The 25,147-nt window shown below is 38.6% G+C and overlaps 1 protein-coding gene across 1 annotated transcript in view; it reads left to right on the top strand.

Moving 5' to 3' along the window:
- Nucleotides 1–19,731: 19,731 nt before the first annotated feature.
- Nucleotides 19,732–25,147, top strand: part of CD109 (CD109 molecule) — a 114,213-nt gene continuing 108,797 nt past the window's right edge. The window contains exons 1-2 of the mRNA XM_081044993.1: nt 19,732–19,930; nt 21,095–21,267. Of these exons, the coding sequence (XP_080901119.1) occupies nt 19,857–19,930; nt 21,095–21,267 (247 nt within the window). The 5' untranslated portion in view covers nt 19,732–19,856. The remainder of the gene's footprint in view (nt 19,931–21,094; nt 21,268–25,147) is intronic.

Here is a 25,147-nt window from a genome sequence, read left to right as displayed (position 1 = left end):
TCATATTGTAAAAACTCTGTGTAGTGTCAGATGAGTACTAGACTTATGGGGGGATCACTTCATAAATTATATAAATGCCTAACCTCTATGATGTACACTTGAAACTAAAATAATACTGAATGTTAACTATAATTAAAAAAATAGTGATGGAATGTAAAGTACAGTATAGGGAATATAGTCATTGGTATTGCAATAGCAATGTACGGTGTCAGATAGGTAATAGATTTGCTGGGCTTATTACTTTGTGAGGTATGTAAATGTCTAATCACTATGTTGTACACATTAAACTAATAAAAAAGTGAACTTTCTGTGTTTAAAAAATACACATTTTATTTGTTTGGAAGGAACAAATTACTCTAAAAAATAAAGATTTTATTTAGTGAAAACCATAGACTATAATTTGTTATTACTAAACTTCCCATGTTATATGAGTATATATTTTTTGGGATTGACAAATTTTTATCAAGATGTCTAGTATTTCTATGGAAACTGTCCTTCAGTGCAGGCAAACCTGCTGTTGCAGTTCAGACGCCTACACATAATGGGTCTCATAAATTCTTCCCTCCATTGCAAATGAGGGAAGCAGTTCACTGCTGTCTCCTGACCAGGGTTGATCTATGTTAATTTACTAACAATTTAATAATTTGGACTCTGTGTAAGTTTAAAAGGGATATGAAGGTATGGTATCAAAGCATCTCACAGAAATATACTTGGGACTTCTGTGTTGCCTAAAGAAACCGTGCATTTTTATAATTGGATCCTTACAGGAATGAATGAAATTGAAGATAGTTTTAGCTCTTTTTGTACTAGCAATTATTTCCTCAAATTTTAGGAATCTTAAAACTTTCTAGCTCAGTCGGTTAGAGTGTGGTGCTCTCAACAGCAAGGTTGCCGGTTCGATCCCCACACGGGCCACTGTGAGCTGCGCCCTCCGCAACTAAATTGAAACAACTACTTGACTTGGAACTGATGGGTCCTGGAAAAACACACTTAAAATAAATAAAAGTTTTAAAAAGAAAGCAACAAAAACTTTCTGACAGGAACAGGGGAAAGGTAGAGAAAAGGGAAATTTTTTCCCCCTAGTAGCTCATTATAAACCCAGTATGTGTAAAAAAAAAAAAATAAAAAAACAAAACCAGACAAACAGACAAACCTAGGTCACCTGAAAGGAGATTTTAGAAATGTATTACTATTTTATTTATTTTCTATAGTAATCAATGGAATGATAGCTATCATGGTTTCCATATGTGAGTCTAATTGTAGATTTTCGAAAAAGTGTTCCTTTTTTTTTTTTTAAGTTGTAGTGAGTTTAAAACAATTTAGAACTGATATTTTTTATCATCCATAAAATGGAATTAACACCTGGCTTCAGTTTAATAGCATTATGGATGATTATGTGATTATTCTGTGGCAGATATCTCATTTAATCCTCATGGCTCCTTTCAAGATATCATCTCTATTTAACATTCAAGTACCCTGAGGCTTGGAGGTGGTCAGCAGTTTGCTCATGGACACAGTTGGTAAGTGGTAGAGGAAGGCGCTGAACCTTGAGAGTATCTTCTCAAGTTCAAAAGTTAGTCTGAAGGTTTAAGTAACATACAAGATGGCGAAATGCCTGGAGCACAGTAGTGTTCCATGAATGTTGATTTGCTTCCTTTCCTTTCTGCTTAGGCCATGGGGAAGAGAAATGCCCTCTTCATACATGTTTCTCTCTTCCCACGATTTTGCACCTAAACATGTAGATCTATTTGTTACTGAGAATTAGCCTTCAGTGGGCTCATCTTAATATATGATTTCCAGTCAACAAAAGTAAAAATCTTTTCTGGCTTAAAACCAAAACAAACAAAAAATGAAAACTATCAAAACCCCCAATACATCAGAGGGTAACACTGATTTATTCTAAATCAGAGATCAGCATCATCATGGAGTTTTGGGTTGTTGACAGCTTTTGAGTGCATGTAAATTAGAGGTGAAGGTATAAATGGGCCATGAGTAAAATCTGCCATGGATGACTTTGCTTGTAAAAGGCTCCATATTTATAGCTGGGGCTTCATATTGCTGCGCAGTCTGCTTGCTGATTTGCTGCGCTCCAGAGTTGCCACATCTGGAGACATCTAACGTTGGGAGATCATTCATGTCTACCCTGAGAATCCGTGGTGCTGGTCCAGATTAACCTTTTTTGACAGCAAGTGTCTAAATATAATGGAAACTCTTTTAGAATAAGTAACTTGGCCCTACTTTCGGGTTCTGGAGAAGTACAAGTGAAAGGTATTTTTAGGATGGGTGGCATTTGTCCTAAGGTTGAGTTTGGTGCTGAGTTGAGGTCATCTTCAATTTTTATTGAGGGAAGTTGAAATTCTTTTGTCCACAGTGATGAATACAAGGCTATTCATGATCAGGGTGGTAATTCTGACATCCCTCTGGTCTCATATTCATGTCCTTCCTAACATTCTATATGGTGGAGCCTATCATCTGTATAGTATATGAGGTCTGACAATTAAGTTCGTGAACTTGCCACGGTGCACTGACTTTGGCAGCACTGTACAAACAGCTCGGTAATGTTTCATAACCTTGGTATATCATTACCTTGGTATGTCTCACAGCTGTGTTCCTGTAGGCATGTGGTGCTGTCTTGCTGAGTGGTGTTCATTATTGTTGTTACGTGTTTTTGTGTGCCATTGCGAGAATGTCTGAGCTTGAATTAGAGCAATGAACAAACACTAAATTTCTTGTTAAACTTGGCAAGAGTGGAAGTGAAATCAGGGACACGTTAGTCCAAGTTTATAGGGGTAATGCCATGAAGAAAATGGCAGTACAAATGGATTAAACATTTTTCTGAGGGAAGAGAATGCCAAGGTCACTGATGAAGAGAGGTCAGACTGTGGCCAATAACGAGCAGAACTGATGAAAACATTGCAAAAATTTGTTGAATTGTGTGTCCAAATCATCAGCTGACTGTGAGAAGTATAGCAGACCAAGTAAATATGGATAGAGAAACAATTAGGAAAATCTTAACTGAAAATCTTGGCATGAGAAAGGTGTGTGCTATAATTGTAAACATCTATTTCTAAGAATTTTATGAGTAACTCTTTTGCTATTGTCACATTGTCACAGGAATATTTACTCCCCACCCCCAGCCCCTTGCTTTGACCCAGTTAAGCACCCTCTCTTAAGCACACACGAAAAATGAGGCTATAAAGTCATGCACTGCTTAACGATGCTTTGCTCAAAGATGGATCACATATAGATGGTGGTCTCATAAGATTATAATCGAGCTGATAAATTCCTATCACCTAGTGATGTTGGAGCTGTCCTATTGTTGTAGCACAATGTATCACTTATGTGTTTGTAGTGATGTTGGTGTAAACAAACCTACCTCGCTGCCCAGTCATATAAAAGTATAGCGCATACAGTTATGTATCGTACATAATTCTTGATAATGACAATATTTGTGTTACTGGTTTATGTATTTACTGCATTGTACTTTGCATTATAAAGTATACGTTTTCCACTTGTATAAAAAAGTTTGCTGTAAAACAATATGCCATGTTAGCTGTCAGTAGCCTCATACCTATTCTGTTTATCATGTCTCTTGATTGCATCATTTTCTCTTGTGCTTGATCCAATCTCATGTTGTTTTGTAGCGTAACGTTATTATACACAGGCTTGTAGCCTAAGTGCAATAGGCTATATAATATGGCCAAGGTGTACAGTGGGCTATGCCATCTAGATTTATGTAAGTGCACTCTATGATGTTCACATAAGGACAGAATCCCCTACCCAAGCACTTTTCAGAACGTTACTTAAGGGGCACATGACTGCATGTGGATCATGTGGTCACTCCAGTAACATGCTGCTTTAATTGCTGTGACCACTAGGTGACAGGCTGGTGCAGAATGGCAGCACTCTAGGAAACTACAGGGGTCTATGTCTGGCTTCTTGTCTGGCCAAAAGCATGGTGATAAGATTTATAGCAGGCTTCCCCTGGATTCCAGATGCAAGCGGGACGAATAAAGCATCTGTCATCTTATGGGCCTACAGCCCCAATGACCATTCCTCCTCATTTCTGCTTTTAAACCTTCAAACACAAAAAACTAAGAGTCCTATCTCAGATAGTAGAGCTATTTCTTCACTATGTTAATGTGATTCCAGAGCCTCATAGATAGACATCTAAAACTCAGAGGGGTCACAGTCTAAAATTTTGAGTCCTTTCTGAAAACTCATATAATCCTGCAATGAAAATTTAAAACTACCTGCAGTGGTGATGGGAATTGTAAAGGTAGGTTTATTAAATACAGTCCTTGGAAAGACCCTGAAGCACAACAAAATTACCCCCCTTTTCAGTGTTTATGAGAAGTTAAAAGGTTTCAGTCTAAGTTGGCTTCTAGTGTTTCATCCCGGGTTGGGATCCAATTCTTTTCTCCTTCACCATACTTTCTCCTGCTTTGCAGTGGTATCGACTTCAATAGTGGCGTGCAGTGTCTCAACTAAGATAAAATAACTTCTGCTTCCACGTGTTTTCAGACTGGAAAAAGCGTATTTTTGGCTCAAACTGATCTGCCATAAATGATCTCCAAAGTAGTGATGTTGTCTGGTTTAGGTACTGTCTCTGATGCTTGAATCTTCTCAGACTCTCCATTACCCTCCCTGCCTCCACCCAGCTCTGGTTTCATGGCCCTACCTCTGGCTCCAGTGCTAGCATATCTCCCTGAGGTGTGCTAGCTTATATCCAGAATTCCCACTCTGCCTTGTTAGTCCTGTCATCGTGTTACTGATTAGGCTCTACTACTAGCGCCTGAACTTCTTGCTTATACTGTTCTTCTGTTTCAAGACTCTCGATGCTGGCACCATCAAGTCAATGCAACTCTACTTTTTTGATGTCCCTTTGGTTGCTTGATGGAAACTAATTAATAGAAAATTCAAGAGACTCTACAGAAAAACTCTTAGAACTAGTAAGAGTTCAGCAGGTTTGTGGACTAAAAGGTCAACATACAAAAATAAATGGTATCTTTTATACCATCAGTAACCCATTAGGTAATGCAATAAAAATACCATTTACAATAACACGAAGGACTATAAATATGACAAAGGACATGCAGATCTTTATGGATGGAGAAAGTACAAAATGTTATTGTAGAACATAAAAACATAAATGTAGAGCTATACATGACCACCTGTGGGAACATTCAATTTCATAAACGTGTTGATGCTTCCTATGTTAGTGTATAAGTTAAATGGAACTCAAATAAAATGCCATCATGTTTTCCCCCATGGAACTAGACAGATTCCAAAGTTCATACAGAGGAGTAATAATCAAAGAACAACCGAAAACAATTTTGAAATGGAGCTAGGAGAAGCAATTTACCTATTAGACATCAAAACTTGATACAAAGCTATTTTAAAGTATGTGGTGTCTGGCCTAAGATAGACAAATAAATCAGTAGAAGAGGAATGAGAGCTCAAAAGTAAATTGAAGCATTTATGGCATTGATATAAATGTGATATATTAGAATTTCTTTCTGTGAGTGACAGAAAACTCAGAATAGCAATGGCTCAGACAAGATAGATATTTATTTCTCTCTCACCTAGTAACCCAGAGGAAGTCAGGGACCAGATTTCTATCTTCTTATACAACTGTGCATGGCCTACTTTTCTAAACTCTACTAATGGCTCAAGATGGCTTCTCCAGCTTCAGTCAACATGTCTGTATTCCACCAGAAGGAAAGAGGTTAAGAATGGAAAAGGGCATGTCTCCTCCCTTCGGGGGACATTTCCTGAAGGTGCACACACTACTTCCACTAACAACTCATTGGCTAGAACCCGGCTGCAACTAAGGCTGGACAATGTAATTAATTCTGGATGCTCAAGTTTCCCACTAAAGAAATGGAGGAAAGATATTGAGGAACTAGAAGATTCTGCTCAGGTGGTAATACAAATCAGTGGAAGAAAGATTCATTATTTAACACATGTATTGGGACAGTAAATTCATATGGAAAAGTAAAATTAGATAATGTTCCTCACACTGAACATAAAGAAAAAATTTAGATGGATTGAAACCTAAATGTGAAAATAAAACTTTAAGTCTACTTGAAGAAAATATAGGAAAATATCTTTGTAACTTTGCAGTATGAAGAGATGATTTTTTAACAGAAGATACATAACGCACAACTCATTAAACAAAAGTTTGATAAATGTGTCTGCATCATAACTAAAACCTTCTGTTCCACAAAGGACAGAATAAACAAAAACAAAGGACAGAGGAAGATATTTTAACTTACATTGTTAAGATAACATTCTGGAACCAGAACATATAAAGTTCCTACAAATGTATAAGAAAAAAAGACCTAGTACAAACTGTACAAAAGATGTCGTGAGGCAATTTATAGAAGGTGAAAATAGAATTACAATTAAATCATGAAAATATACTCAACCGTACTAGCAAAAACATTGAGTGGAAGGATGCATTCTAAAGTACAATGGTGGTTGCTTCTGGACAGACAGTATCAAATATCTAGTGAGGGAGAGGAATAGGATTGGAGGAGAAAACAAAGGGGAGTTTAACTTGTTACATAGCTGCTAGTCTTTAAGAAAAATGAAGAAAAGAACAAAACCAAACCACAAAGCCCTCTCAATAAGGCTTTTCTCAACTTCATTTGCACAATTTAGATGGGACCCACTGAGATCTGCCCATCCGTTAGTCCCTGTCTGCATGGCAGTGAGTAGAGGGGACATTTGGAGGGTTTCAGCACTTTCCCTCCCTGATAATTCCATTAATCCTGGCCCTTCACAAGGTCATACTGAGGAGGGTAACCTACCATTTGTGCATAAGCCTTGTGGCTCTTGTCTCTTTGCTGCCATATCTCTATAAAGGGAAATACAGGGATCCTATGTTGTTTTTGAAGAGGACCCTTGCTTATTCCTTAAATTTGCAAAAGGAGAGCATGACCTTTCTCTGACATCTTTAATAAGCTCCCACTACTCTGTACACAGGATACCTGAGTCAATTTGTTCTCTCTCTTTGGGAAGGCTGTTCTCTCTGGTAAAGCCCTGGAATTCTTGATAAAGATGGTCATCAGATAAAAATCTGGTGGTTCCTGATCCATGGGTCATGACTAGGTAATAAAAAAAAAATGGGGAAAATATTAAAAAGAAAAAAAAGAAGTATGCAATAATAAATTATTTCAGTAATTAAAAGAAACATCTGAAATGAAGTCCTCATTAATATATGATTAACATATCTAATATGAAAACATCATCTTTCTGTGAGAGACCACACACAAGACTAGTTTGGTGATGGTGGTGGTGATGGGGTGACAAGGCCTCCTGGGAATCAGAGTGTGTATCTGGCGCTTTTGAAAGCATGGATCTGAGAACAGCAACTGTTTGGCTGTGGGCTGAGCTCATCCTGGGAGAGTAGAAGAAGCCAAAAGGAGCTAAATGTGTATGAATGAACACAGGCTCAGGGTGAGTCTCGAGGTGTGGATTGGATGGCTAAATAAATCAAGTGTGGTTGGAGGACATCGGAATTAAGTCTAAGGTCTGGAGGCAGATGGCTAAAGGGAGTAAAACTGGGGACCACAAACCCAGGGATATGGGTGTATTCATGATTTATTTCTATTTTGTTTGTTTCTGTTTCATTGACTATTTGGTTTATATTCTAAATGTATTAGGTACAGATTTATGTAATTATATATAAAGTGTTTATTTGTTTATTAAGATTTTTATTAAAAACATAGCTAATATACAATATGTTAATTTCAGAAGCACACCATAGTTATTCAACATTATTATACCTAAAGAAGTGATCACCATAAGTCCTGCAACCATCTGACACTGTACTATGCTATCACATATTATAGACTATATTCCCTGTGCTGTATGTCACATTTCTATGACTTATTTGTTTTATACCTGGGAATTTGGACCTCTTATTCCCTTTTACCTATCCCCCACTTTTAAAAATTTTCAGTTACAGTTGAAATTCAATATTATTTTATATTAATTTCAGGTGTACAGCATAGTGGCTAAACATTTGTGTGGTTTAAGAAGTGATCCCCCTGACTAGTCTAGTACCCACCTGGCACTATACATAGTTATTACCATATTATTGACTATATTCCCTATGCTTTACTTACATTCCCATGACTATTCTGTAACTACCAATTTGTATTTCTTAATTCCTTCACCTTTTTCATCCTGCTCCTCACCCCCTCCCATCTATAACTCCAACAAATGTAGTACCCATCTGACACCATACATAGTTATTACAGTATTATTGACTGTATTCCTTATGCTATACCCTACATCCCCATAAGTAGTTTTTTAAACAACCAATTTGTACTTCTTAATCCCTTCCTCTTTTTTTCACCCACAACCACAAGCCCTCTCCCATCTGACAAACATCAAAATGTTTTCTGAATTTATGAATTTGTTTCTGTTTTTCTTTTTTTCTTTTTCTTTTTGTTCTTTAGATTCCACAAATAAGCAAAATCACATTGTATCTGTCTTTCTCTGACATGCCACTCAGCACAATACCCTCTAGGTCCATCCATGCTGCCACAGATGGCAAAAATCCATTCCCTTCCATGGCCAAGCAATATTCCATTGTATATATGTACTATCTCCTCTTTATCCATTCTTCCATTAATGCCAGGCTGTCTCCACATCATGGCCATCGTAAACAATGCTATAAATGAACATATGGATGCACAGTTCCCCTGAAGTAGCATTTTGGGTGGGATTACTGGGTCCTTCTTTGTCTCTTGTTATAGCCTTTGTTTTAAAGTCTATTTTGTGTAAGTATTGCTATCTCAGCTTTTTTGTTTGTTTGTTTCCATTTTCATGAAATAACTTTTTCCATCCCTTTACTTTCCATTTGTTTGTGTCTTTCAATCTGAAATGAATCTCTCGTAGGCAGCATATGTAAGGGTTTTGTTTTCTTATCCCTTCAGCCTTCCTATGTCTTTTGATTGGAGCATTTAATCCATTTACATTGAAAGTAATTGTTGATAGATATGTAGCTATTGCCATTTAATTATTCATAATTTTGAATTTTTGTTTGTTTTGTTAGAAGTCCTTCTAACACTCCTTGTAATACTGGTTTGGTGGTGATGAACTCCTTTAGCTTTTTCTTGTCTGGGAAGCACTTTATCTGTCCTTCAATTTTAAATGATAGCCTTGTTTGGTAGAGTAGTCTTGGTTGTTTTTCATTTTCATCACTTTGAATATTTCATACTAATCCCTTCTGGCCTGCAAAATTTCTGTTGAGAAATCAGCTGACAATCTTATGGGAGCTCCCTTGTAGGTAACTAACTGCTATTCTCTTGCAGCTTTTAGGATTCTCTCTTTGTCTTTAACTTTGCCATTTTAATTATGATGTGTCTTGGTGTGGGCCTGTTTGGGTTCATCTTATTTGGGACTCTCTGTGCTTCCTGGACTTCTATGTCTATTTCCTTTGCCAGGTTAGGAAAATTTTCAGTCATTATTTCTTTAACTATGTTCTTAATACCTTGTTTACTCTCTTCTACTTCTGGTAAATCTATTATGTGAATGTTGTTACACTTGTTGTTGTACTAGAAGTCTCTTAACAATCTTCTTTTTTTTGGATTCTTTTTTCTTTTTGATGTACCAATTGGGTACATCGCTGATTCAGTTCTCTGCTTTATCTCGTCTGCTGGTAATTCCTTCTAGTGCATTCTTCATTTTACTTATTATATTCTCCACTTCTGAGTGGTTCTTTTTTATAGTTTCTATGTCCTTTTTTATGCTTACTATCTCTCTTTTGAAGTTTTCACTAAGTCCTTGAGCATCCCTGTAACTGTTGTTTTGAACACTGTATCTGGTAAGTTGCTTTACTTCCATTTTGTTTAGATCTTTTTCTGGAGTTTTCTCCTCTTCTTCATTTGGGATGTATTTCTTGGTTTTCTCATTTGGGCTGCCTCTCTGTGTTTGTTTCTATGTATTAGGTAGGGCTGCTATGTCTCCCAGTCTTGGCCGAGTGGCCTTATGTAGTAGGTGCCCTGTGGGGCTCAGTGGCACAGTCTCCCTGGTAACCTGAGCTGGGTGCTCCAGGATTGTCCCCTGTGTGGGTTGTGTGTGCCTTCCTGTTATAGTTGAGTCTTGATTGCTATTGATACATCAGTGGGTGGGATTGGACCTCAGGCTGATTGGCTGTGGGGTTTGGCCATGTCCACAGCTTATAGTCTGTTGTGGGGGGGCTTACCACTCTAAGTGGAATTCATTCCAGTGGGCTCTGGTGCCTGTTGAGACTGCCCTTTTTGTGTACCACTTGTAGGACTAATTGGTCAGTGCTCTGCTGTGATCTGAAGCCCACTTCCAAGTATGTTGGTTCTTGGGCCTCTTGGGTGGGGCTCGGGTGCAGGCCCAGGTCATCCACTGCCTGTGACCAGTTGGGGACTACCTGGTAGGAACTATAAATCTATCCGTGGTTGTTCGCTGCCTGTACTAAAGTTGGAGTGATAAAAGAGAGGGCACACTGCCAACCGAGGATGGCTATCACCAGTACCAGGCCTGGGAAAGCTCTGCAAAAAGCCAGAATACCCCAATCCTGCTGCTACCTACTGGATCCCTTAAGGTTCAGCCACTTATAAAGCCTCATGCATTAGTGAGTTAGGTGAGGCAGTGTCTTAGGGAGTCACTAGAGTGGAAAGAGTTGGGGTCAACAGGTTAATGTAAACTCTGGTTTGGTGCCAGTGCTGAGCCTGGAGCTATTCAGCAAAAGTCTCAGAGCACACTGATGCCAGTTGCCGCCTGCCTGGGGCCCACGGACTTTGATAGTTTTCCAAGAATTAGTGTAATGTGGATGGGGCTGGCTACTCATGAGAAAGTGCCTCTGGCATTGGGGTAGTTGGCTGGAGCAGGATACCAGTAGAACTCACAAAGCCAATCAGATTCAGATTTGGCTGTGGTGGTGTCTGCCTGCTGGCTGCATGGGAGAAAGACCCCACATAGGGAAAATGGTGACTGTTCTCCAACCCTAGCCTCACAGCTACACACCTCAGTCTGCCCCTGCATATGCCTCCAACGCCCAAGTCACTGTCCCTCTGCCAGAGCCCAGGGTGAGTGCTTGTGAGTGAGTCTGTGTGTGGGCCATTTAAGAGGATGTCTGGGTTTCCTGCAGCCTTCCATTTCACCCAGATGGTCGGAATCCCCAATGGTTTTAACAGCCAGATATTTTGGGTGCTTCTCTTCCCAGCACCAGTACTTTGGGCTGGGAAGTCTGATGTGAGGTGGGGGCCCCTCGCTCCTCCAGAGTGAATCTCCATGGCCAAGATATTCCTCCTGATTCTCAACTGTGACATGGAGGTTTGGGGTCAGGCTGTTTTGCGTCTCCACCTGTCCTACCATTTTTGATGTGGCTGCTTTTTATATATATCCTTAGTTATAAACTTCTGTTCAGCTAGACTTCAGATGGTTCTCCAGGTTGATTGTTCTATAATTTAGTGTTAATTTTAATGTATTCATAGAAGGAAGCATGCATAGTATTTGTCTAATCTCCCATCTTAGAACTCTCCACATATATATTGTTTTTTTCTTTCTTTTTATACATTTCCTCTTTGCAAAAATCTATGATTTGATAGACGTTCAGCAAGCAAGTACATTTTAGCCCATGGAGATAAATATACTCTTATAACAGTTCCTGAAGCTTGATTGATGATACTTATGATTAAAATATGACAGTGGAAGGGTATGCTATACTCAAAAGTAAAAATATTGAAAATGGGTGGAGAAATTGCCCTCTATGCCAAGAAGGCTTAATCTTGGTGAAAAATCATTGACCTCAAGGGTGTGTTGTGTTGTGACAGGATGTGAAAGATCAACTTTCATGTTTTGGACAAGCAGTGAGAGGGAAGTGGCAGAGGAGAGATTTGAGGGAATAGTAGGCTCACTACACAGCTTGCCAAGCTTGCCTGAGGGGAGAGTCCCAAGTGGGAAAGGCCTGAAAATCTGGCACTGACTCAGGAGTTCCCTCCCACAAGGAGGTGGCTTAGTGGGGAAAGAGTCACTTGGAGGAGTCCAGGGCTGCTACAGCTGCTTCCCTGTGCACTCAGGGATCCAGGTGCTCTCTACCTTTCTTTTTATTGTGCCCTCCTTGGGTGCAAGGTCTGTCATCCTTTGCAAGTTGCAAGGTCTGATGCCTGTGTTCTGGGCAGGATGAAAATGGAAGAGCCATGGGCCTGCTCTCTTGAGGTGTTGCTTTTTTATTCAGGAAGAGAATGCTTTCCCTGCAGTCTGTTTTTTACACGTCATTGTGCAGACTTAGGTCACATAACCGCATCTTGTTGGATAGAGCCTAGAAAGGTTTATTTTAACTTTCCAGCCTATCTGACAAAAGAATATGTGACAAAGGGAGGCAGTAGATAGCTTTTCGGTAACCAATCTACGGTGTTCATTTCTAAGGCAAGTAGGTAGTTCCACAGGTGTCCCAAAACCAAAAGTGAACAATGAAAATGTAAAGCAAAGAGAAGCCAAGAAGTTAAAATGTGGGTAACAGAGCAAAGCAAATGTATTAGGTCAATGTGACAGTTAACTTTTGGTGTGTGTATAATGTTGGCCAGGTTTTAAAATCTTGACCATGTTGGCTTTGTCTTCTTTAAAAAATACACACATCTTAAATTTAAATTCAGTGTTTTAAAACATTACATATGAACGTGGTTGAAAGACTCAAATAATTCACAAGACTTAGTAGAAAACCAAAAGGAAATCCCAAAGTCCCTTTTACCTTCAATTGCCTATTTCCAGGAGAAGCCATTTTAAACAGAGAATTTTCTTTCTTGGCATTTCTTGCTCACATTTTATCTTTTCCATCAGGTCTTTATATCTTCGTTGAGGTCTTAACTAGATGTCTTTCTTAGGCTGTGGTAATCTGGGATACAATTTTTATCTTTTCTGTGATAACATTTTTCTGATGAGTAGTATTAGCGAGTTTTCTGTTTCAGTTTTTTTCTTTTAAGCTGAGTTTTCTTGTATCTTTGTATATATATCTTGTTTTGGTTCAAAAATATTTTCGTTATGGAACATTTCAAATATATACAGAAGTAGAGAGAAGAGTACAGTGAATTCCCATGGACCCATCACCCAGCTTCAACAATCATTAACTCATAGCTTGTCCCTTCCTGTGTTATTATTATTTATAGTAAAAGATACATAATATAAAATTTACTATTTTAGTTATTTTTAAATATACAGTTCTGTGGTATGAAATATATTCTCATTGTTGTGCAACCGTTATCACCATCCATCTTTAGAACTTTTTAATCTTCCCAAAGTGAAACTCCTTACCCATAAACACTAACTCTATTTATGTTTCTCTTCAGCCCCTGGGAACCACCAGTGGAATGTACTTTCTACCTCTATGAATCTGACTACTCTAGGTACTTCATATAAATGGAATCATACAATATTTGTCCTTTTGTGACTTGCATATTTTACTTAGCATAATGTCTTCAAGGTTCAAACATGTTATAGCATGTGTCAAAATTTCCTTCCTTTTTAAGGCTGAATAATATTGTATGTATATGCTACACTTTGTTTATCCATTTATCTATTAAGGGACTCTTGGGTTGTTTTTACCTTTTGGCTATTGTGAATAATGCTTCTATAAACATGAGTGTACAAATACCAGTTTGAGTCCCTGATTTCAATACTTTTGGGTATATATACCCAGAAGTGGAATTGCTGGATCATATGGTAATTCTATGTTTAATTTCTTGAGGAACTGCCATACTGTTTTGCAGTGATGCACTATTTAACATACCTATCAGCAACGCACAAGGGTTTCAATTTCTACACACTCTCTCCAACACGTATTTCCTCTGTTTTTTTTTTTGGGGGGGGGGGTTGTAATGGTCATTCTAATGGTTCTGATTTGGTTCCTGTATTATTTTTGAAGCAAATCCCAGACATCCTAACATCTCACCCACAAATATTTCAGTATGTATTTCTAAAAGATAAAGACCCATTCAAAAATATAACTCCAACCACAATTAATAAAAATTATTTAATATCAATATTCACAATTTCAACTATTTCAGAAACGTAATAATTTTTTTTCAGTTTTCTGTTTAGATCTAGATTCAAGTAATATTCATACGTTGCTCTTAGTTGTTGTCATTTAAGTCTTTTTAAATCTATAGTTCCTTTCAATTCTCTTTAATTTTCCTTGAAATTTATTTGTTGAAAAATTTGTATTATTTAATAAAGTATCCCACAGTCTGGATTTTGCTAATACAATTGCATGATATTTAGTATGTTCCCCTATATTTCCTTGTGAATTGGTAGTTGAAGCTAGAGGCTTGATCAAATTCAGTTTCAATTTTTTTTGACAAGACCACTTAGGTGGTGTTCTGTTCTTCCATCGGAGACTTACAGTATCTGGATATCTCATTTTGTGATACTAGCAATCATTTATAATCATTGTCTAGCTCTGCTTCATGCAGTATGGTAGCTATTAGCCACACGTTGCTATTTAAATTAATTCCAATTAAATAAAATTAAAAATTCCATTTCTCAGTTGCACTAGCCATATGTCAATATGGCTCAATAACCTCATGTTGCTCATGTTTACTGTATTAGGACAGATATAGAATATTTCCATCATCACAGAAAGTCCTATTGGACAATACTGGTCTAAATCTATTAATTCATTAAGGGTTGTGATACAGTGGTATTCTAATTCTAACATTGTTTTATATTTACTATCTGGAAAACTTCTACAGAGTGAAATTTCCCCATGTCTACTATTTGGTTACCAGTGATACAGTTTATATTGGAAGTCTGGATGGAGCTTTATTTTTTCCCTTTGATGAGATTAATTCTATAAGTTGGAAATCAATAAATCATTCTGACATCAACATAATTATGTAATTATTGTTCGCTGTAGAGCCAGCTAATAAATTATGGTTACACTTTCCCCCCAACAGCTTTTTCTTTTCCCTAGTTTCTAAATTCCCTTCCCTTTCATTGCACTATTTTACATTATCAATTTTCTCCCCCAGATCTGTATAACATTTATCTATTCTATTAAGATTCTTTTTTTCCCCCTGAAGCCTATTCCTTGAATTTTTCTTCCTTTTGGAACTTCTCCCTTCATTGCTCTCTGGGGTTATATATCTTACATCTTCTTTTTTCTTGGCTTATTTCATTGGTTTGCTAAATATGTCTTTCTAAAGTAACTTTTTAAAAAAAGTTTGTGGAAGTCAAAGTTTCTGAGTAATTTCATTTCTGAAAAGATTTTTATTCTATATTCTCTCTTGTTTGACAGTTTGGTTGGACAGATAATTCTAATTTTAAACTCTGAACTCTCATATAGAAAGTTAAGTACACGCCTCATTATTATTATTCCTTGTTAATTTTAGTATCATTCCCTGTCTTCCAGTGGACAGGGATTTCCTTCTCTGCGCTTGGGTAAGGTAGAAAAGATTCTCAGGGAGTGTTCTGTGTTAGATTCTATCTATCTAAATAGTTCTCAAATAGATGATGAATGTAAGTAGATATTAATTTCATACATAATATTTCTGAAACGTTACAAAATCTGAATGTGTAAAAATCAAACAACAGCTAAAATGTGATATGTGCTATAACTCAGTAAACTAATGTTTCTCCCGAAGCCAGCTTCACTGGTCTGAGAATAATGCAGTAGAAATAAGTGTGGTTCCTCTACTACCTCTAGTGATCCATTACTGAAATTTTTGCTTCCCATCCCTGCAACATTGGGCTCTGCTGGTCTAGAGATCTCAGTTCCCAAGAGAGGAACTCTTCCACTAGGGGACACTGCAATGGTTCATTTAAACTGGCAGTTGAGATTGCCACCTGGTACTTGCAGCTCCTCATGCTAGTGAATCAGCAGCCAAAGAAAGAGTTACTCTGCTGGCTGGAGTGATTGAATGATCCTGATTGTCAAGGAGTTACCACTAAGCAAAGGAAGAAAGGAGTATATCTGGAATGCAGAAGATACACTGGGCATCTCTTACTCCTTCCAGGTCCTGTGATTAAAATCAATAGGCAGCAACAGTATACTACCAGGAGAACTGCTAATAGCTCAGACCCTTCAGGAATGAAGGTTTGGTAACCCCACCGTGCAAAGAACCATGACCAGGTTAGGTGCTTTACTGAGGGCAGAGGAATAGGTAGTGGAAGAAGGTAGTTATAAATATCATCTATAACCACGTAACCAGTAGCAGAAATAAGGACTATAATAGTTATTTGCATTTCCTTCTTGTTTTGATATATTTGTGTACATATTATGCAATATTTTTCCTTCTCCCTCTCATTCCTCTACCCTCTAACGTGTGTTAACAGTAGTTAACTTTATACCTCAGTATTGAAGTTACAGGATAACATAGGAAAATGTGATTCAGCTAGAAGAGGCATGGACAATATCCAAAGATGGTTAAAGGGATTTTGTATCCTCTTGGAGAGAGGGTTAGGTTGTTTTTGGTTGTGTGAGGGATAGCTGCATTATGTTAAATGAAAGCATTGTTTTTCTATTGTCTTTTTTTCGAAGTAAAGTATGACTTAAAGGGGTTTATACAGATGCCAAGTTGACAGGGCAAGTTAGTAGCTTTGTACAGTGCCAGATTATCTAAGATGGAACTGAATTTCTCAGAATTCCCCTCCCTATATGGTTCTGAATAGGTGTTGTCTGAAAGAGACATTTTATGTGAATTTGGAAGCCAGCAGTGAAGCAGGGCTGTATCTGTCACTCTCTGAAGGTCAGTGCAGGGTACGAGGCAGGAGGGCTGCTTGCCCAATATTGTCACTGATCTGCTAGCTGACTTGGTACCCACCACATGCGGTGGCAGTGGGGCCCGTAGCTCCTCCAGTTCTCAGAGGATCTCCTCCTTGAGCTTTTCTGAGTTCTGGGCCCAGTGTACACGCAGCTTTGGGTGAAAGGTATCAGCTTTTCTGGAAGGTTACCCAAAACTTCAAAGCTGGAGGTGGTAATAGAGACATGGGTTCCAGTTCTCTCTCATGTTTCTTTGCTCTCGTTTGTGGTTGGCTTTTCTCCCCTGGCTGACTTAGAGTGACTTAGGCTCATCCCTAGATGCAGAGGCAATGACTGCTCTACCAGCTCCCATAATTGCATAGAATCCATTTCATAGTGGTTCTGCTTTTCTCACTGAACCACACCCCTAAAGCCAGATCAGAAGGGATATGGGAACAGAGTGGGATTTTTAAGCCAAAGGCTGTACAATTTTCATGGGAGGAATATACATAATCTCTTCAATATCTAAATTCATGAATTTTATTCCAGAGAGTCTAAGATGCTCTCTTAAGGACTAACTTATTAAAACAATACCATTTTTGTTATTTCCTTCTTAAAAGAAAAATAATATACATATACATACTTTTAAATTACTTCACAGCATACTGTTGCATAAGTATACCATAATTATTTAACCCAATCTCTTATCACACTATTTTGTTTTCTTAAAACACACACACACACACATACACATATATGTATGTATACATATACATATATATTAAAAAACTTGGCAGTTATAGATAATCACCAGGATGCTGATAATATTTTGGTGAATATCCTTCAAGTCTTTCTTCAATGCACATATCTATAATGTATATATACACATAAACATACTTTATTTTTATAAAAATGCAATCACCTTTAAATTCTGTTTTATGAAGCAGATTCCCTCTAGTATATCATGAATATTTTAATCTCTAATTAGTCTCCAATTCAAGAATATACTTTTTAATTACTTCACAGCACCCTGTTGTGTAAGTATACCATAATTATTTAACCCAATTTCTTATTATTACTCTCAGACTATTTTGTTTTTCTTAATTAAAAAACAACAACACTGAGATGAACATTTTTCATTAATCCTTTTAACAAATTTTTATTGAGTAGCTACTCTGTGCCAGGCATGTAATAGCTTCATCTCTGTGCAAATATACATGGCTAAATTTCTGTATGGTTAAGCTTTTCAACAAGTGTGTATTATGAGAAGGAAGGCATAAACAGGGAGGATGCATTGATTTAAAATCTGTACAGATTTAACTTTACAAAACAATGAGGTGGTTCTAAGTCTTTCTAGAAGACATTTTGGAATGCAACATTATCAATGAATCCTTTGGAGTACCTCTTATGTTTGCCTACCTCTAGAGCAAACCTGAATTTATTGATCCATCTTGTGAATTGAAGCTTGAAAAGGATTTTCTCCATGTTCCCAACTTCCTTTTCTCATCAGAGTGCCTCCAATTGCCTCTACCTGTAGATACACTGTGGCCCACTGTAAACTGAAGTAGAGCAAGCAGAATCTCAGTCCCAATCCCAGACCTGCTAAATCAGCATTTGCATTTTAATGTGATTGTCATACATGTTAAAGTGGTAGAAGCATTGATTTAGACCTGGATATTTGGCCCACACTTGACCCTATTCCTCCTCTCTGAACAGCAGAAGTGAGGAGACCAGACTAGCAGTAACAGCTGTGTCGGACAGGATCTGTACCCAAGGATCCACTTAGATATATTTCACCATCCCCAAGCCCTGCCTGCACAGGAAGTCAGCCACTAAAGATAGGCTGCCTGTAGGAGACATAAGGACCTAAGGGACCTCTGCAACTTCTTCAGCAGGGTAAAAAAGGGTGGAACAGGAAAAGGTGGAAAGAAAGCTCCTGAATTCCCCAAACCACAGTATGTCTAGGTGCTACTTTCCCCGTTTAGCACATAGCTTTGTCATGAGACATCCCTTTGTTGACCGACCTCTTTTCCTTTTGCATTTGCCGCATGTTAAAAAGTCATCATCTAAGACTTTTCTCCATGAATTAGAAACTTTAAGTTGTCAGGGACTGGATGTGCCTGTTTTTCAACAGTTTCTGGCAGTTGCTTGCTTTTATGGTGTAGTCATGGTGAAACCTGAGTCATCTGAAGATGGTGGCAGTGCCAAAGAGCTGGGGAAGGAGCTGCTGACAAGCTGGGACTGTGATGAGCTGGAGATCAGTAACGCTGGGCACCAGGGCCACTGACCATTAGGACAGGAGAGCTACCCCAGTCCTAATTGTGTTTATACAAACTGCTCCATGCTTTACAGTTCTAATGAGCACTTTCTGTAGCAAGTGTGGTTATTCAGGCGAAAGTATAAAGCATCTCCCCAATTGTTTCTCAGAGTTCCAAGCAACAACACCTAACTCTTGCATGCGCAAGAATTCTTCTTTTTTAAGCTGAGAAATTACATTTTCCTGGCAAGGCAAACAATATTCTTCGACTTTTTGTTTTAAAGTAATAAAGTTCTCCAGTGCCCATGCATATAAAGTAAAACAACTACTCAATAAATACTCCCGTTTGGCGTGTGTGTGTGTGTGTGTGTGTGTGTGTGTGTGTGTGTGTGTATTTGCTACTTCTCTAAAATTCTGACTCACAGTCTGGAGGACACTGATTAATTATTTTCCACTTCACGTAGCTGCTATGAATTTCTCCTCACGAGGATGGGCCTGTTTACTCAGCTCTGGGCATCGTTGGTAAAGCGCTAGGGTAAAGAGTCCGAGGAACCGGGTGGGCTGGGGAAGTGGGAGCCCTGTGTTCTCCGCGGTAGCAGGGATGCTGGGGCCAGGTTGGGCTGACCCCCCCCCCCCCCCCCGGATTTGCGATGTTTGTCAGAGTAGCAAGAAGCGCCATTGTGATGCGGGTGGGAGGGGTGGAGCCACCAAGTCCCGTCTCAATTTAGATCTCTCACTCCTCTTTTAGGCGCGCCCGTTTCAGACTGCTAAACTCCAGAGTCAGGGGAAAAAAAAAAATCAAGGAGGAGGTAGAAAGCCACACCCCACGAATTTCCCCAGGAGCCGAAGGTCGTCCAGGCAGACGCCGCTGAGATGCGGACCCCACGGCTCCTGACCGCTGCCCACCTCGTCTGCGTGTGGACCGCAGCGCTGGCAGCAGCCCCCGGGTAGGGGCGCCGAGGCGCGGGGCGCGTGGGGCGCTCTGGGCGCGCTGGGCGGGCGGGCACGCGAGGCAGGCGGGGCCGCGCTGTCCGCCTGGGCCCGGGCTGCGGGGGGCGGCCGCGGCTGTGCAGCAGCTGGTGGGAAACGGCCGCTCGGCGGCAGCCCCCAGCCCGGCACTGGCCTGGAGTTTTGACCATGTGTCGCTTCAGCTTGGTTCTCCATGAGACAGTTATTTTCTCCACGGATGAAGTTGTTTAAGCGTTTTTCTGGCCATAACTACTTTCTAAAGAGAGTCATTTTATTTTTAGTACACGTTGCCTCTGCATTTTTCTCAACTGTTTGCTTTCAAATAATGTGCCTTCTTCTCTCAGAACATACGATACTATTCTTTCTAAACAAGGTGTCTCCACTTTGGTATGGGCAAAAGTGTGGCCGAGGAGACTGAAGTGTAGGTTCAGGAGCAGACATTGTAGGAAGATAACTACCCAGGCACCCAAATAATGGGGGAGTGCCCCAATCCTAAAGGTTTTTGCAGCTGAGCCCTAACCCCTAGCTTGGGCAGAGAAAAGTGCTGTTTTAGTGACTTTTATGTTCTGCTATACCTGGAAATTTCATCACTGACTAGTTTAATTTCTCATGGTGTATTTCAATCAAGGGTATTGGTTAGATGATGTTTTCTCGGCAAATGCACAAACATAAAGATTTGAATACGAAACAGGCAAAATCCTAGCGTGCGTGCGTGCGTGCGTGCGTGCGTGTGTGTGTGTGTGTGTGTGTTGAAGCCAAGAAAAAAATCACACTGGGATGAAGTCATCTGTAAAGGAGAAGTTTAGAGGCTTGTACATTGCCAATAACTTTTGCTTGCCCCAGTGTGAGCCATTTATATGGAGGCTCATCCTGTCCTGTTTGTAGTTGATAAAATGGAAGTAATAACACAGGTCCTACTCCAGTGGTGTATGAATTACTGCATTAAAATTGATTTATGGGAGTTATTTTAGTAGCATTTCAGTGCAATTGTTAAATGGAGCCATGGGGCAATATTAATTGGAACAATTGCAATTGGCACAATTTAGGGATTCTGTCTCATTACTTATAGAATTTGAGGATCACAAAATAACAGAGATGTGAGGATAAGAAAGTTTGTTTTTCCCTTGTTGGGAACTCTTTAGGCCCCGATTTCTGGTGACAGCCCCAGGAATCATCAGGCCTGGAGGAAATGTGACTATTGGGGTGCAGCTCCTGGAACATAGCCCCTCACCGGTCACTGTGAAAGCAGAGTTGATCAAGATGGCAGCAAACTTCACTGTCTCTGTCCTGGAAGCAGAAGGAGTCTTTGAAAGAGGTAAGATAAACAGCATAGAGTTTTACTCTTCTGCTGTAATAATTGGCATATGTTAATAAAGCCATGTGTTTCATATGGTAACAGAGAAACCCCACATTTGCAATGGCTTATGCAATAATTAAAAGCACTTCTTCATAAAAAATTAAAAGAACTTTTAATTCTTACTCGTGTAAATTCCAAAATGGTGTTCTTAGGTGCTCTTCCAGGTGGTGATTCAAAGACCAAGGTTCCTTCCACTCTTTGGTTCCATCACCATCATCAACACATAGCTTCCAAGTTTTCAGGGGAAGAGCACAGAATTTCTCATGTGAAAATTTTTTATGGGTTAGACCTAGAAGTGGTTCATATCACTTCTGCTCCTCTTCTGCTGCAAAGGAGGCTGGGAATGTAGGCCATTGTGTGCCCACAAGAGGAAATGAGTGTAGTTAACAGTTTGACACAAAACTATTTATTGGATGCAGGAGATTTTACTAAATAGGCCTGTGAGAAGGAAAAGAAGAGCTGCACAACGCTTAACATGTTGTTTTGTGGAATATTTCTTAATATTTCAAGTTACAGAAAAAAAGAGAAATAATGTAAAAGTGAAAGCCATTTGTAAAAAAACCCACATATCTGTTTCAAGTTTGGGTTCCAACCTGGCCCAAGGTTAAATTGGGTCATTGAATGTTTTCTTTTACAATACTAAGGGAAAAGTAATTTTTTTGGTAAATACTTAAATAGTTAAATATTTTTTCCATTGAAATGAACATTTATTGTACTTTTTTTCTAGTTGAAAGAATAATATATGCTTAGTGTTTACAACCTCATAAACACTGGAAATAAAGGAAATAAACTCACATCACCCATAATCCTACCCACCCAAGTATAAACAATGTTAACTAGAAGCATGTTTAGATGTTTAGTTAAAGGCCAGAAGTTGAGGCACAAATTCCTATAATGTTAAAAGTTATCTTTAAAAAAAGTCATTTAAAGGCACGCAATGAAGGATGGATGGGATTCCACAACAGTTCATTATATAAATGTTTATACTCTACCAGCATAGAGAAATTAACACCATCATGAAATGAGATAAAATCAGAGTTGATTTACATCCATGGTTCTTTCTCCACTGGAAGTTGGTTGACTGGGTGCATAAGTTTGGGATAGAAGTCAAGAGGAGGTAATGTGTATAGGGGCCAGGCCACTTTATCTTTCATAGGTGTAATATCTGGAAAAAAGGAGGTGTTCCTGGAGAGGAAATGTAGGTTAGTGCTTAAGATCTGAGATTGAGTTTTACTGCTAGTTTGTATGATCTTGGGCAGATAACTTAATAGCTCTAATCCTCAGTTTCCTCATCTGTAATATGGGGATAATGAAACTTAATTCCCAGGACAGTTATCAAGTTAAAATCAATATCTAGAACCTATTAAGTACTCAATAAACAACAGCTGTTAATATTATAAATAGTAATAATACTGAAGAAGATGAAGGAAACATTTTCTTTTTATATGGAGATGGACCTCTGCTTTTATTATTGAACCATTGTTTCTGAAAATGAATGAATTTGGGTCTTGTGATAATGGCTAAAGAAAATATTGAAATACTGAATCACAACAGACAATAAGGTAGTTCCACATTCGTTATTGTTTATTAAGAATTATTATTTTGGCTCTACACTAGGTGTGGGAGTTTTACTGTAATGCAGAGGTCCAGAATAACATGGATGATTTTGATAAATATTTGGGTTTTGCTTGGACATACTCTTATTCTAGAATTTTCCCTGCATTGTCTTTTTCACAATTTTCCTTATCAGTCTCCTTTTTTTTTTCCTGCAAATAGTCCCAACACTAGGGGTGCATTTTATTGTGGCTTGATTTTTAACTTTATTCTTAGATTTTTCTCTTGGGAAGAGAGTCCATCACATACCTCTGGGAAGTCTAAAGTGCTCAAGACTGGGTCCCAGAACACTATCCTGGGAGCAGAATAGATCTTTGGAAAAGAGAGAGAGGAAATACACTTCTTTCATGGGCTGTTTTTGACTTGGTTGACATATAGTTTCATTGAAAATACCATTGCTGGGAGCACACTCTCTCTTTCAAAGGAGAATTATACTCTGTTATCAGAGGCTGTGTGTCATTTCTCAGAGCATATGCTTCCTGGAATGTGAGGACTTACGGATCAAGACATTTTTCCCTCCTCGTCTTTACATCCTTTGCTTCATCTGGCTTCTCCAGTTGTAACTGTATGTAGATAAAAAAGGACTTCTAAGTCAGAGGCTTCTGGATCTTCCTAGAATTCATTTTTGATCTTAACCACATTAACATAAAAAAATAATTACATTTTAGGTCTGATTATTTTATCACTTTCTCATGAGGCCCTCCAAGAAAATGTTGATTTTAATAAAGATTTATCTTCTAGCGGAGTTAGGTAAGGAAGGGGACTGTTTCTTTTTTTTTTTTTAATTAAATTTATTGGGGTGACAATTGTTAGCAAACTTACATAGATTTCAGGTGTACAATTCTGTATCACATCGTCTATAAATCCCATTGTGTGTTCACCACCCAGAGTCAGTTCTCCTTCCATCACCATATATTTGACCCCCTTACCCTCATCACCCACCCCCCACCCCCTTACCCTCTGGTAACCACTAAATTACTGTCTCTGAGTGGCTGTTTCTAGCAGTCCTGGTCTTCTTAGAAATTCCGGGGCAGGGCAGCATTTCACTATAAACCGAACGAATTTCTAGCTTAATTTGTGTCGGAAATAGTAATAGCTAAAGGATTTGAATTGTAGAATATACTTTAATAAAGGCAGAAAAGTAGGGCTTGCCTGAAGGAAGAGTTCATTTGTTTGTTTGACAGACATGGGGAAAATTTTGTTTGCGTCTTTATCCTTGAAGCTAGCAGCATTGATTATAGTTAGTTTATTCGTTTTTAAATAAATTAATTCTACATTTATTGGGGATCAATTATGGTTTTGTTTTTAACAATAGCCCTTTAGAAAAAATGTTTCTACTAAACTTGGTGGAGTTCTCTAACGATGTATTAGTGCCTCTTTAGTGGTGAGATTCAGACATTTCAGGGTACTTGTCATTATCGCCACCACCACCACCACCACAATCACCATCATTGTCATTATCACCATCATCATCTCTATAGTGAATAGAATTAGGTTCATAATCTTATATTCCATTAAATATAAGAAGAGGGTATCTCCTGGTGAGTGCCTGCTGGTCTGGAGCACTGGGTATTTATGGTGCCAAGCCGACCTCCATCTTCCATTAAGGTATTGGGGTGAGATGTACTTTATTAATGTGTCTATATTCTTTAATAGCTTGCCTTTTCTTTTTGTCCTAAAATCTTGGAGAGTTAATGGGGTGTTTACCTTCTATTTCTAAGAATTAAAAATTCTTCTTTGTTCTATGTTGTCTTTCTGTCTTTCTCACATTGACTATGGGCTATGCTATTTTTCATCTTGATCCAGTAAGGGTGGGAAATTGATATTTCTTTAATTTGAGGTATTAGCTGAAAAACTTAAAAAAAATCCAATTCAGTCTGGATGTTTTTGTGGTAGAAACAAAGCTCCTGAACATGTGTTTCATGGCACACAGATCAAAATCAGTCCCATGGTTTTTATGAGAGTAGATTAATGAGTATAGTGTTTGGGCAGATCTCCTAGGGCAGGTTTTCACAGGCAGCTTTGCCAATAGAACACAGTTGGAACTTGTAGTTACTTGAGAATTATTTTTCAAGGGAGTGAACTCTTCATTCACGTGTCTTCGCTATTGTGTCTGACATGTATTGATAGGTAGGTGGTGCCTGAGGTTAAAGGACTATAGTGTGATCCTGATATACCTGGGCTCCGAAGCCAGGCTACCTGAATGCCCCTCCATTAGTGGTTG

Source organism: Rhinolophus hipposideros, assembly GCF_964194185.1.
Source record: "Rhinolophus hipposideros genome assembly, chromosome: 3".
NCBI lineage: Eukaryota > Metazoa > Chordata > Mammalia > Chiroptera > Rhinolophidae > Rhinolophus > Rhinolophus hipposideros.
The sequence above is the reverse complement of the archived record's forward strand: the minus strand, read 5'-3'. Positions and strand labels throughout refer to the sequence as shown.